Source organism: Haliotis cracherodii, unplaced genomic scaffold (genome assembly GCF_022045235.1).
Source record: "Haliotis cracherodii isolate W230 unplaced genomic scaffold, xgHalCrac1.p SCAF_9, whole genome shotgun sequence".
NCBI lineage: Eukaryota > Metazoa > Mollusca > Gastropoda > Lepetellida > Haliotidae > Haliotis > Haliotis cracherodii.
In genome coordinates, this window is record NW_027266343.1 from 40314684 (window position 1) to 40330102 (window position 15419).

Here is a 15419-nt window from a genome sequence, read left to right on the forward strand (position 1 = left end):
TGGGACAGGTAGCTCAGGTACTCGGGTCGGATCGGATGGGTACTGAGTAGGACCCGAGTACCCACAGGACTACCCAGACCCGTGGTTAGTCACATGATATATTGTTTAATGAGAAAAAATCACAACAATAACTCCACAACAAATCGTTCCGAATCTTTCTGACAATATGCATATTCCTTCGGACTCTTATATGTTTTGAGTAAAGATACAGCTTCAGTCAACTTCAGTGTATGCAGATGACCAGATCGTTTTATACATGTATCTGAATACTTTTTTCCAGGGGTATGTTAAAAACATTTCCAAATCGGACATTCTGTACCCTACTCTTGAGGCCTACAGTTGGTGTCCGGGTAAGGTCGGGTAATAGGTTGTCCATCTTCCCGAGGCAAGAGAGTTAACTGACTTTAAAAGTCCAGTTTCCACCCTTGCCGAACTTGGCTGGAATTACTGGGCTCGATCGTAGCGCCACCAGTGGCTTTTACGAGTTATGTCCTTTCTATGCCTCTCCTACTGACCAATCAGATTCAACCTCTTGTATCACTTGCATTGGCTTCAAACAAAACGATGGCGCCCTGTCAGGACGATCTGATCGATAATCAAGATCTATATTGTGATAAAACGAGTCTTACATCGCGAAGTGCATCAAATCACGTCAGCACCTTGATTAAAAACATGAAAAGATTTAGAAAATATCTGTTGACAACGAGTTAGCGGTGCACATGCTTTGCAAATCCTGCACTCGACCCAAATCTACATGACACTTTACGAACCGGATTTCGATTTCGGTACGCGATTTTGATTGGACTATGCATAGACTCGTTAGTCCAGCCAAAATCTAACTCCATAATACCAGCCTAGTTCAGCAAGGGTGGAAACTGAACTTTTATATTCAGTAACTCAAATGCCTCGGGAAGATGTAGGTAGTCGGGTAGCCCTAGATACAATGACATGCAATTAAAGTGGCAAAGCTTGACCACTAGATCCCATTTCAGTTGGTACCTGTGAAAAGTATGTTTGTTTGCTTGTTTGTTGTTTAGCGCCTCACTCACCAATATTTCAGCAATATGAAGGCAGCCTGTAAATAATCTAGTCCAGACAATCCAGTGATCGATATTGTGAACAACAATCTACACTATCGGGATACGATGACATGCTATCAACCATATCACTTAGCCTGACCACCAGATCCATCTGGTCGCCTCTTACAACCAGCATAGGTTGCTGGGGACCAATTCTAACTCAGAATCCCCAAGATTTGTTTGTTTGTTGTATAACTCTGCACTCAGCAGTATTCCAGCTGTATGATGGTGGTCTGTAAATTATCAAGTCTAGACCAAACAATCCAGTGATTGACATCATGAGCATCGATCCATGCAATTGGGATATAATGACATGCATCAACCAAGTCAGCAAGCCTGATCACCTGATCCCATTAGTCACCTCTTACGAGGAGCATAGTCGCCTTTTACGGCAAGCATGGGTTGCTGAAGAGCTATTCTAACCTGGATCTTCACAGGTCTACAGGCATGCGGTAATAAGGACTGATTCTGATAGGGAATACCCACAGGGTCACAACACTTACATGAATCAGGATAAGATAGGCCCGCAGATCGTCCTTTGTGTTCGGCCTGAAATAAGAGAAACAAAATATTGACACCTTGTGAGGGTTTGTCACAGCCACAGAAACCATTAGACATGTCGGCCTTCTAATGATAAAGTATTCTTTTGTTTCACGAATATCTAAAATGTATAAAGACTGACTGAAACAGAAAAGATTTTGTACTACATGCCAAAACAGAAGCCTTAGCTAAATGTCCCTTATTCATAATATACCACATCTCAAACTTACTTAATTAAAAACTGATATGCACTTGATATGTTCAATACCAACCCCCAGCAGTAACCTCAGACAAGCCTCAATTTATTGTGTGGTCAACATTCGGGAAAAAGTAGGTTGTCAGACATAATTGGATGAGTGAGTTGGGTTTAATGCCGTTTAAAAAGTATTTCAGTCATACAAGGGTTGATTGAGGTTAAGTTCTGAGCTTGCAGAAAAAGAGCTTAACATCATCCACATAAGGAAAGCCATCCACAAAGATACAAATACAACGCTGGGAAGGATGCCCCTTCCTATACTATTCTGAAGAGGAGGGCAGCAGAGTTTAAGCAGGACAGGGAGAGCTTTGAAGACAACAGCCTTGTTTGGCTGGAAGTGGTGAACCAAGGTTTCATCCATAGTCACAAATGGTTGCAATAACCTTTGTGGATCAGCTTCAAACAGCTAGATTATCACGAGACATGTGCCTGGTGCACTTTTTATGAGATGTCAGAAGCTTTGCAACCCAAAGAGCTGATACTTTCTTCATTGCCAAAGTTTCTGTGATAGTGGAATGTACTCTCTCCTGGGAACTGCCTACTGAACAAGCGCTATGATGCTCCATCATTCGCCGGTCAGACATAACCATATCATGGCTTCTCTGCATCATTTCTGATGCTGCTAACGTAACAGGCCTAAAGGGATGTCTGGTCAGGTGTTGTCTTCAAGACTCTGTCCTTCGTAAACCCTGCTGCCAACTCTTTGAGCTTGCAAAGGAAGGGTCATCCTTCCCTTGTGTGAGATGTGTGACAATTCATAAATTACTAAACGACAACAGTCATTTTGCAATGTGGGAGAAACCCCTGTTTGACAAAGGTATACACAGATCACGCAAGGTGCAGCATGCACACGTCCTTGAAGCATACTAAATGTTAAAACATTTACAAGTTCTGTGGATGATAGGGTATTCAAGTGTCAAGACATTATGACACTAGCTCATTTGGTTTTATTTTATATTTCCCTTTTTTTGTTTATTGTTTAACGCCACACTCAGCAATAGTCTGGACCAGACAGGCTAGTGATTGACATCATGAGCATCAATCTACACAATTGGGTCATGATGATGACATGCATCAACCAAGTCAGCGAGTCTGACCACCCGATCATATTAGTCTCCACTTACGACAAGCAAAGTCGCCTCTTATGATAAGCATGGGTGTCTGAAGACCTATTCTAAATCGATCTTCACGGGTCAACAAAGTTGGTAATATCATTTCAAGAAAAATAACATGACTACAAATGCATATTGGTTCCATGATAATTTACATCCATATAGCACATGCATGTCCAATTTTGACAACAAATGCAATAACCTTTCTCCAGAAAGTTACATCAGTGAGATACTCATCTCTGGCAGTTGATCAGTGAGCTCGTCTCTGATTGGTTGAGCTACTAGCTTTGTTCAGTGAGTTACTTGTTTTTGATTGGTTGATATAACTAAGTAAACAGACAGGTGCAAAATACAATGGTCTGATGAAAACAGCAGCTACTGGGCCAACATATGCCCTGACTACAAGTTGAACAACACACAGTCCTTACCAAACTCTGTGGTCTCTACTCCTGGCAGCCACAGAACATACAAACACATATTAGATACTTCGACATGACAGATTCATTCAGCATTTTACATATACCGTATATCGCTGTGTATAATGTGGGTTTTTCGTACCCAGAAATAGGTACACTTCGTCTGACGTTCAAACCAACATTATTCACACACACAGACCATACATACATATATCAGAGAACACAGGACTCACAGCCGACTGACATTTAGTCCAAGAAATAAAGTTATCTTATTTAAAAATATATATCTGCAAAATAAAAACAATTAAATCCAAATGTAGCCCAGAACAATCCTTAATTTCAGGATAGAGCTGAGGCAAATATAGACTTGCCAAAACATTCTAGACTTGAGTTGGACTCCTTTTTTAATTTTTTTCTCTGGGGTCTGGGAGAAAGACTACACTCTCAGACTACATGAAAGTTACATAGCCAAACAGTCATATAGTAATCACCCCATTAAAAGCTCTTACTATATTCTATATTGGTGTTTATTTATTTCAGTACAAAATTGAAATTTTTTTCTTGTGGTTTGATAAAACATAAATATATTTATAATTCTGAAATAAGCTGAGGAACAGAAGGGTAGATTTGGAGAACAACAAGAATGTTAACACATCCTTGTGTGCACTATTTCATTCCTTAGAAAAGTCTCCTCTTAAAACTTGGTTCACGAATTGAAATGTGAAAAACTGAAATGTGAAAGAAAGTTAAAAGGAAAAGCACTACTTTATACATTTTGCCAAGAAATAAATGAAAGAAAAAATACAAACTCATTTACTGTTGCAGTCAATATAAATAATCATTTTAAAAACTACAATTAAAACCTCTGGGGAATTTATAATAAAAACTACGAATTATGACGAAATGCGACAGATTTGAGTCTATGACGGAAGAGAGGTATCTGTAAACCTGTTTCTTTCCCTATTCCGCAAGCCCCTACTTTTTTTCTACTTTTGTGCCTACCTAATTAACATTTTGAAGAAATCAATCAAACACATAAAAATTAGAATTTTTATATTTTTTTACCTACTGACCAGAATTTTATTGGCCAAAAAAAGTCTTGACTGCATAAGCCATCTGTGTATACTAACTGTTATACATGAAGCAGTGAGTGAGTGAGTTGGGTTTAACGCTGCTTTTAATAGTATTCCAGTTATATCATGGCGTGTCACCTTAATGTGGGAGGAAAGCCAGAAGTGATGCAGGTCTCGGACGTTTACCACTTCGGTGAAACCCACGAGCACTGGTATGGTGCTGACAAACCTAAAACATAATCGGGGCGAACCGGGATTCAAACCCACAATCATAGGTTTCTGGCGTGCCCAAGGGACGCAACTCTGCACAACAAATCGCGGTGCCTTAGACGACTGGGCCACCCGTGCCCCCTATACATGATGCAAGAATGTTTGGCTGGACCATATGTACGGTGTATTTCATTGGGTAACGAAAGTAGGAACATATATTACAGCGAGTAATAACCCAGCAATATTACGGCAGGGACACCAGAAATGGGCTTACTATATTGTAACTATGTGTGGAATCAAACCCAGACCTTCAGCATGACGAGTGAATGCTTTAATTACAAGATTACCCTGCCATCCCGGAACACAGTGATTTTCCTCGTATGTGGCAAGGCTGGGTGTTTGGTAAAGGGGCAGCAGGAATGAAAATCTAACAATTACATGTACATTATCTCAAGGTAACGTTTTATACAGTAAACTATGTTTATAACGAACACGCTTATAAAAATTGACATATATAACCAAATGTTTTTGATCCCCATGCATTTGCTGTATATTTTTTGTATATATCCTGTATATATGCTTACAACGAACTACAGTCAACTACGGTTATAACGAACTCAAAGGGACCTCTAATTTTAGTTTGTTATAACCGTAGTTCATTATAAGCGTGTTCGTTATTATAAACATACTTTACTGTACGGTCATAGCGAACTAAAATTAGTGGTCCCTTTGAGTTCGTTATAACCATAGTTTACTGTACTACTCAAAAGATGTTAAAGAACACCTGATTCTTTCTTACAGTAAAACATCTGCCATGACAGATAAACTAGAGCAATATGAAAAATGGGTGCTTCTTTTGAGTGACATATTTAGTGCAGTCAAAAAATGGTAATTGTGATTTTTTTTTAAAATGAGAAATTGTCCAAATCATGACTACTGCCAGTGACTGTGCCAGTTATCTTTCCAGTCAGTACATCTTGGTTTGCCTGGAGCTGCATCTACCTTTTGTCCTTGAGGAGGCTATTGATGATGGCCTTGAGGACTTCCTTCTGGAGATCTTGGGGCTGCAACACGACATTGTGCAGAGTGAGTGAGTAGGGTTTTATGCCTATTTTAGCAATATTCCAGCAATATCACAGCAGGGGACACCAGAAATGGGCTTCACACATTGTACCCATGTTTGGAATCGAACCCGTGCGACGAGCAAACGCTTTAACCACTACGCTACCCGACCGCCTTAGTGCCCCTTTGAGCAGAGAGAGTCTTTCAGGTTTAATGCTGCTTTGTTTGTTGTTTAACACCACCCTCAGCAATATTCCAGCTGTATGACGGCCGTCTCTAAAGAATCAAGTCTTGACAGACAATCCTGTGATTGACATCATGAACATTGACCTCCGCGCTTGGGATACAATGACATGTTGGTTGGTTGGTTGATTGGTTTGTTGTTTAACGCCATACTCATCAATATTCCAGCTATATGAAGGCGGTATGTAAATAATCGAGTCTGGACCAGACAATCCAGTGATTGATATCATGAGCATTGATCTACGCAATTGGGATCGATGACATGCATCAACCAAGTCAGCGAGTCTGACCATCCGATTCCGTTAGTCGCCTTTTACGAGAAGCATAGTCACCTTTAACGGCAAGCATGGGTTGCTGAAGACCTATTCTACCCCGGAATCTTCACGGGGACAATAACATGTAATCAAGCAAGTCACTAGAACCCACATAGCACTGTGTGTGTGTGATGTCATAGCACTGAGTGTGTGATGTCATAGCAGTGTGTGTGATGTCATAGATGTCAGGCAAAGACTTTTGAAAATATAGTGCGGGCAGGCGGTGGTTTTATTTTTGTTGCATGTTCAAACAAGTATTTAACCAAATAAACAGGTGTGTACAATCAACATGGGAAAGGTCTGCCCCTACATAAACAAGCATACAAATTGCTATTGCTGCCATAACAATGGCATAAGATGCGCAGTAAAGCAGTGCGCATGTAAAGGGAAGTAACTGAGTGCCATATTGGACCGCATTGTTTTTAAGTACATGTAGTTGGATTTTGTATGATTTTTAAATTTTTTGAAAATGGAAAAAAAACATGAAACGTGTGACAGACTTTATAATGATGCGGGCAGTGCCTGAGAACCAAGACTATTATTATTTTTACCCTAAGGTGAGTGAGTGAGTTAAATTTTACATCGCATCAGCAATATTTCAGCCATTTACCCTAAGGCATGTATGTGTCAGGGAAAGAACAATCTAGTCCCATTGTGGACTCACAATGTATGCTCAAAGTGCTACATTATTATCACCAAGTCATATGGATCAGTGTGCACTTGATCTTTTCATTCTCAGCTCCCTGGGGAAAGTACAACCCATGCTGCCTGTGAGGCACTACCGGGTACCCATCCACTGCTGGGTGAACAGAGGCATATTTTAAACAATGAGTGAGTGAGTATGGGTTTACGCCGCTTTTAGCAATATACCAGCAATATCGCGACGGGGGACACTATTTCAAACAAAGTCAACTGCCCAAGGAGACATCACATGTGCTGCATGTGCTACATGTCCTACATGTGCTACAAGTGCTTCAGTAGGACCGAAGCCCTCGAACACTCAGGAGTCAAGCTGCCAACACAGTCACCCATCCATGAATTTCATCTGATTTGTGACCTGTGCGCAGTACACAGGACCTCATGCCAGACACGTGTGTCATGGTATAAAGCACATGTAAAAGGAATATGTGTGAAGTAGGGCTGGGATGGGAAACTCGGGTACTCAGGTTGGGTGGGTACTGAGAAGGACCCGGGTACCCACAGGACTACCTGGACCTGTGGTTAGTCATGTGATATATTGTCTAATGACGAAAATGATCTACAACTATATGGTTACACTACAAGTCACTTATGTTTGCATTTCTTTCTGACTACGCAATCATTCCTTCTGACTTTATATGTTTGAATAAAGAAAAAACTACTTCAACTTCAGTGTACGCATGATCAGATTGTTTTATACGTGTATCTAAATACATTTTGCAAGGTCAAACTATTCCCAATCGGACATATTATACCTATCTCTTGAGACCTACAGCGGGTACACGGGTAGGATCGGGTAATAGGGAGTTGGGTACCCAGGTAGTAAATTTGGACTCATCCTAGTGTGAAGGTATAAGACACGTGTGATACCATTACAGCTCTTACCAGAGTAAGCAGGGTGCTGAACACACTGGTGAGAAGATCAAACTTGAGACCTGGGTCGTCAGTTGTCTTGTACTCCTTCTGTGGATCTCTCTGTAAGTCAAACACAGTACATGAGTGAGTGAGTGAGTGAGTGAGTGAGTGAATGAGTGAGTGAGTGAGTGAGTGAGTGAGTGAGTGAGTGAGTGAGTGAGTGAGTGAGTGAGTGAGTGAGTGAGTGAGTGAGTGAGTGAGTGAGTGAGTGAGTGAGTGAGTGAGTGAGTGAGTGAGTGAGTGAGTGAGGCTGGTTAACACAGCTGTAACTACTACAGTGTTCCTTCGCTATTGCGCCCTTCAATATAGCGCTAATTCGATTATAGCGCGGTAATGCATGGCTCCCAAAATATATTTTTAACTCAAGTTTTACACTAAAACAATGTTTTTCTCCATCTCAAAAAATGGTATCAGCTGCTCGCTGCAAGTACATAACACTGGAAATACCAGTCAACTAAACCAAAATGAAGTACGCAATTTAATCCAATTATTATACAATTTGGTTATAAAAACGTGTTCATTGTATATCTGGACTTATGTTTGTCATAAATTTTCTATAATTTATTCAAAATTTCATTCAATATCTTTTGCATCATTTTGGCGAAATCGCGTGTGATTGGTAATCGTGTATATCATATGACTAAAAAATCGCCAAGTGACGCATATCTCAATCTCATTGAAATATAAGATCCTAGTTCTTGCTACTGCAAAACAAAGATCTGAGGACATCTCAATATTCCTGTGCCGATGCATCAACTTAGGTCTTGAATATGTGCAGTCGAAAGGGCATAACGGCATCAATCACATAAAACATATATAACCATAAAAGGTCATAGGTACAGTAGTATAATAACATAAAATCAACCATATTATTCATCAACAAGAAGCTTAAAGTGAACATTGATTGTAAATGTTGCATGAGTGAATGAGTTGTGGTTAAGGTTGCTTTGAACAGTACTTCAGTCATATGACTGATCTGGGAGGAACGCCTAAAGGACTCAGGTTGTAGAATTTAATCCTTGTAGTTAAACCAAAGGACATGGTAATCAACCAAGGCCACGAACAGCTCAGATGTGGAATTCAAACCATCTTACAGCAGACCAATGTTCCACCCTTGCTTTAATCGTGTCATCACTTGGGAGATCATTGGAGCAATGTTCCACTCTTGCTCCAATCGTGTCATCACTTGGAAGATCATTGGACCAATGTTCCACTCTTGCTCCAATGGTGTCATCACTTGGGAGCTCATTGGACCAATGTTCCACTCTTGCTCCAATGGTGTCATCACTTGGGAGCTCATTGGACCAATGTTCCACTCTTGCTCCAATGGTGTCATCACTTGGGAGCTCATTGGACCAATGTTCCACTCTTGCTCCAATCATGTCATCACTTGGGAGATCATTGGACAAATGTTCCACTCTTGCTCCAATCGTGTCATCACTTGGGAGATCATTGGACCAATGTTCTACCCTTGCTTCAATCATGTCATCACTTTGGAGATCATTAAACCAATGTTCAACCCATGTTCCTATCATGTAATCACTTCGGAGATCATTGGACTAATGTTCCACCCTTGCTCAAATCATGTCATCACTCAGATCATTAAACCGATGGTCCACCCTTGCTTCAATCATGTCATCACTTGGGAGATCATTGGACCAATGGTATGCCATAGCCCCAATCATGTTTCACCTTTGTCCCAATCATGTCATCCCTCAGGAGATCATTGAACCAATGGTCATATCATCACTCAGATCATTAAACCAATGTCATACCCTAATGCCCCAATCATGTCATCACTTGGGAGATCATTGAACCAATGATCCACTCTTGCTCCAATCATGTCATCCCCGGGGAGATCATTGGGCCGATGGTCCACCCTTGCTCTAATCATGTCATTCAGGAAATCACTGAACCAATGTTCCACCCTTGCCCCAATCATGTCATTCAGGAGATCATTGAACCAATGATCCACTTTTGCCCCAATCACGTCATCACCCGGGAGATCATTGGGCCGATGGTCCATCCTTGCTCTAATCATGTCATTCAGGAGATCACTGAACCAATAATCCACTCTTGCTCCAATCATGTCATTCAGGAGATCACTGAACCAATGTTCCACTCTTGCTCCAATCATGTCATTCAGGAGATCACTGAACCAATGATCCACTCTTGCTCTAATCATGTCATTCAGGAGATCACTGAACCAATGATCCACTCTTGCTCCAATCATGTCATTCAGGAGATCATTGGACCAATGTTCCACTCTTGCTCCAATCATGTCATTCAGGAGATCATTGGACCAATGTTCCACTCTTGCTCTAATCGTGTCATCAAGCCCCCATGTCACCACACACAACCATGTCACCACAAGCTCATAAATAATTACTAGTCAAAATATTATCCAAATCTATTATCTACCAAAATACACTGACATATTCAGGATGTCACAGCACAATTGGAAGGTTGTCAATCAAACCATGTTTGTACCCTGGATACATGTACACAAACATCCAAACTATCTGAACAATTATATTGATTTCAAGGGTTGATTTTTTTCTACACATTGACGTCACAACAACGTTGAGATTGAGGTGGTGAAGTGAAATGGATTTTAACAACGCGTTCAAGATTATTGCACTTATATAGCAATGTGCATGCACACATGTGTGTGTGTGGTTGCTTGAAGTTGTCCGGACTGATGCCTGATTTAAAGTTCTAGGCCACTGAGATACCATGCCACAGTTTAACATGGATACCCCATTCCAACACAGTATACAGATTCTGAATCAACCAGTCCTTGTTTTACCCCCTTAAAGCAGAGTGCAAGGCAGGGTAACAACAAGCACTCTCTTTTAACGTCATTTGGTATGATGCGGCTGGTGATCGAATCAGCGACTTTCCTGATTCATTATACATGCAGTTACCAAGAGGTCATCCGATGGGTCCAATGACATAAGAAAAGTAAAAACAGACACCTCTACCTTGCTGACCTTCAATGAGAAAAAAATAAATCAATTATTAGATTTTAATCTCCGCCTGCCTTTCACATCATCTTAGAGTCCCCAAGTATCACTCAATAGATTGCAAATGATTCCGTGGTGTGGTGAACCAAAGCATTCTCTTTCCATTTATATTTCCATAAACCGAACAGAAATTATTGATTATTGATTGTTTGTTGTTCAACGCCGCACTCAACAATATTCCAGCAGTGATGGTGGTCTTTAAATAATCGAGTCAACTAGACAATTCAGTGATTGACATCATGAGCATCGATCCACGCAATACGATGACATGCATCAAACAAGTCAGCGACCCTGACCACCCCATCCCGTTAGTCGCTTCTTACGACAAGCCTAGTCTCTTTTTACAGCAAGCATAGGTTGCTGAAGGTCTATTCTACCCCGCATCTTCACGGGTGTGAACAGAAATTAAGCCACGCCCACCAATGGACTACTCTTTCCTGGTTGGTTGATAATTGAATGGGTGGGCTTATGCTGTAATATTGTGCTGAACGATGTGATTGATTTCGTCTAAAGCTGTGTTACTTTGGGCAATCTGTGAACTTCATGGTTATTAATAAGAAGTGACTTCAATATGTTTTTTGCATTTATTGGGTTATGAAAATAACAACCTTTGTGATCACTTTGCATTAATAAGCATAACACAGTGGTTCTTACATTCATAATACATTAAACATAATATATATTGAAGTCAATTCTTTAACATAAAAAGAAAATCTCCATGTGTGTTGGTTTGTTTCCCTGTTTTATGCCTGTACCACATATATACGTTTCTGGGATTTGTTTGATTGTTTGTCTGTTGTTTAACGCTGCACTCAGCAATATTCCAGCTACATGACAGAGGTCTGTAAATAATCTAATCTGGACCAGACAGTCCAGTGATTGACATCATGTCAGCGTCAATCCACAAAATTGGGCTACGATGACATTCATCAACCAAGTCAGAGAGCCTGACCACCCAATCCAATTAGTCTTAATCTTGGCTCAAGGCTGTACATAATACATGATCCAACTATGTGTACTGAGAGTGTTTCGGTAGTGTTAATCTAGACTTAAGGCTCTACATAATACATGCTCCAACTGTGTGTACTGAGAGTGTTTCGGTAGTGTTAAAATAGGCTCAAGGCTCTACATAATACATGATCCAACTGTGTGTACTGAGAGTGTTTCAGTAGTGTTAATCTAGACTTAAGGCTCTACATAATACATGATCCAACTGTGTGTACTGAGAGTGTATCAGTAGTGTTAATCTAGACTTAAGGCTCTACATAATACATGATCCAACTGTGTGTACTGAGAGTGTTTAGGTAGTGTTAAACTAGACTTAAGGCTGTACATAATACATAATCCAACTGTGTGTACTGAGAGTGTTTCAGTAGTGTTAAACTAGACTCAAGGCTCTACATAATACATGCTCCAACTGTGTGTACTGAGAGTGTATCAGTAGTGTTAAAATAGGCTCAAGGCTCTACATAATACATGATCCAACTGTGTGTACTGAGAATGTTTCAGTAGTGTTAATCTTGGCTCAAGGCTGTACATAATACATGATCCAACTGTGTGTACTGAGAGTGTTTCAGTAGTGTTAAACTAGACTCAAGGCTCTACATAATACATGCTCCAACTGTGTGTACTGAGAGTGTATCAGTAGTGTTAAAATAGGCTCAAGGCTCTACATAATACATGATCCAACTGTGTGTACTGAGAGTGTTTCAGTAGTGTTAATCTAGACTTAAGGCTCTACATAATACATGATCCAACTGTGTGTACTGAGAGTGTTTCGGTAGTGTTAAACTAGACTTAAGGCTGTACATAATACATAATCCAACTGTGTGTACTGAGAGTGTATCAGTAGTGTTAAACTAGACTCAAGGCTCTACATAATACATGCTCCAACTGTGTGTACTGAGAGTGTATCAGTAGTGTTAAACTAGACTCAAGGCTCTACATAATACATGCTCCAACTGTGTGTACTGAGAATGTTTCAGTAGTGTTAATCTTGGCTCAAGGCTGTACATAATACATGATCCAACTGTGTGTACTGAGAGTGTTTCGGTAGTGTTAATCTAGGCTCAAGGCTCTACATAATACATGCTCCAACTGTGTGTACTGAGAGTGTTTCAGTAGTGTTAAAATAGGCTCAAGGCTATACATAATACATGCTCCAACTGTGTGTACTGAGAGTGTTTCAGTAGTGTTAAAATAGGCTCAAGGCTCTACATAATACATGATCCAACTGTGAGTACTGAGAGTGTTTCGGTAGTGTTAATCTAGGCTCAAGGCTCTACATAATACATGATCCAACTGTGTGTACTGAGAGTGTTTCAGTAGTGTTAAAATAGGCTCAAGGCTATACATAATACATGCTCCAACTGTGTGTACTGAGAGTGTTTCAGTAGTGTTAAAATAGGCTCAAGGCTCTACATAATACATGATCCAACTGTGAGTACTGAGAGTGTTTCGGTAGTGTTAATCTAGGCTCAAGGCTCTACATAATACATGATCCAACTGTGTGTACTGAGAGTGTTTCGGTAGTGTTAAAATAGGCTCAAGGCTCTACATAATACATGATCCAACTGTGAGTACTGAGAGTGTTTCGGTAGTGTTAAACTAGACTCAAGGCTCTACATAATACATGATCCAACTGTGTGTCGGGCTTTCCTCCCACATTAAGCTGACATGCCGCGATATAACTGGAATACTGTTAAAAGCGGCATTAAACCCGACTCACTCACTGACGCTCAGTCACTTTCAGGCCTCAATGTCAGGCCTGACATTGACAGAACCAAGATGTGCATGAGGTGAAGTCATTGACAATACCAAAGCTAATAGGGCCTTAGCATCATGACAGTTCATATTCATTACACCATGTAGTGCAGTGACTCAGCAAAAGAGCCCTATGAAATATATATAAACCAATGCATAAAAGACGTAGGTGAGGTAGGGAAAAGTAGTTTCTTATCGTGGCAAGATTATCAACAAAATGGCATCGAGGCTGTCAGCTCTTAAGGATAATCATTCATGGTGCAACAGTAGAGTTACATTGGGAATATCTTTTACCATGGCAGAATAGTAGTTGTAGCAGGATCAGGAGGGATACATGGGGTTTTAATGTGTCCCATGTTAGGTTTTATAGGTTTTTATATAAAACCTAACGAGGGACGCATAAAACCCCATGTATTCTGAGAAATTCTGCCATAAAGAATTTATCTTACCGACTTGTTTTTAACATGACATTGAAAAGAATTCAAACAATATAAAATTGATAGAAAACAGCTGTTCGATTGAGCTGAGGTTAGCTTGCGTTATGTCAAGTAATTTTCATTGACTTGGAAAAAGCTTGTGGCTTTTTGCTTGGAAGCAGGGATTTATTCTGTCTCTCAGAAATCCATGTGCATCCTGATTTGCTAGTGGAGGGGTATAAGAGATTTGTTCACTCGCTGAGAAATTTATTACCCTCCAAGGTGGATAACACTGTATTTATCAAGATCACACGGGCCAATCAGATCTCATCATTCTGACACTGAAGTATGAAAGTATTTTTACACGATCAGTTTCTTTTTAATATAACAATAATGCTTGTACATCATAAGTACTGTGCCTGCCTTTTAGACATCACATTACATTTTAGGTGCCAGTGTTTTTCTCCAAGTTCCTCATAGTTTCTAGGTTATTCTCTAAAAATGCACTTGTAGGCTACTTTGCTAAAATACATGCACATTTTCACAATTTAACAGAAGATCTCATATCAAACAGAAATTCATCTTTAACCAAGTCGCATCTATAAACTAATCCTATCACTAAGAAAGATATCATTATCTTGTTCAGTTTGTTTGTTTGTTGTTTATCACCGCACTCAGCAATATTCCAGCTATATGACGGCGGTTTGTAAATAATCGTGTCTGGACCAGACAATCCAGTGATTGACATCATCATCATGAATCCACACATTTGGGATACGATGACATGCATCAACCAAGTCAGTGAGCCTGACCACCCGATCCCATTAGTCACCACTTACGACAAGTCAGTCGCCTTTTACGACAAGCATGGGTTACTGAAGACCTACTCTACCCGGATCTTCACAGGTATCTTGTTTAGTGAAACCCAGGTTTTAACATAACAGTAATTAGATACAAAGAACAAAAACTGAATTATCTCCCCTTCATGCAACCTTGGATCACTGACTCTTTGTCAAAGGATGTTCTTGCTTGTTTTGACAAGACTAAAAAGCTTTGAAAATGGAGACATAATTCAAAATTTATTTTCTCTGCAACTGTTTGCATGACTGTGATCAATAAAATCAATGGAGATTATTTTCCAGTCCTTTTTGCCTGTCACAAGTGAGGAACAGCACTTTTAACGGCCGGACATTGGGTCAGTTGACACAATAGTCTCAGAGTTGCCCTGTTTTCCTAGATACCATCGAACAGCTGCAGATCAATATTGCAGAGCCACATTAGCAGACAATAAGTTG

The 15419-nt window shown here is 40.2% G+C and overlaps 1 protein-coding gene across 2 annotated transcripts in view; it reads right to left on the reverse strand.

Moving 5' to 3' along the window:
- The window catches only part of LOC139452183 (probable E3 ubiquitin-protein ligase HECTD2), a 77806-nt gene that overhangs the window by 25999 nt on the left and 36388 nt on the right, over window positions 1–15419 (reverse strand). The window contains exons 4-7 of one of the 2 annotated variants that reach the window (XM_071233544.1): window positions 7890–7979; window positions 5689–5750; window positions 3416–3436; window positions 1583–1628 (exon numbers count right to left, since the gene is read on the reverse strand). In XM_071233544.1, coding sequence (XP_071089645.1) covers window positions 1583–1628; window positions 3416–3436; window positions 5689–5750; window positions 7890–7979 — 219 coding nt within the window. The remainder of the gene's footprint in view (window positions 1–1582; window positions 1629–3415; window positions 3437–5688; window positions 5751–7889; window positions 7980–15419) is intronic. The other variant, XM_071233545.1, reaches the window with a different exon arrangement.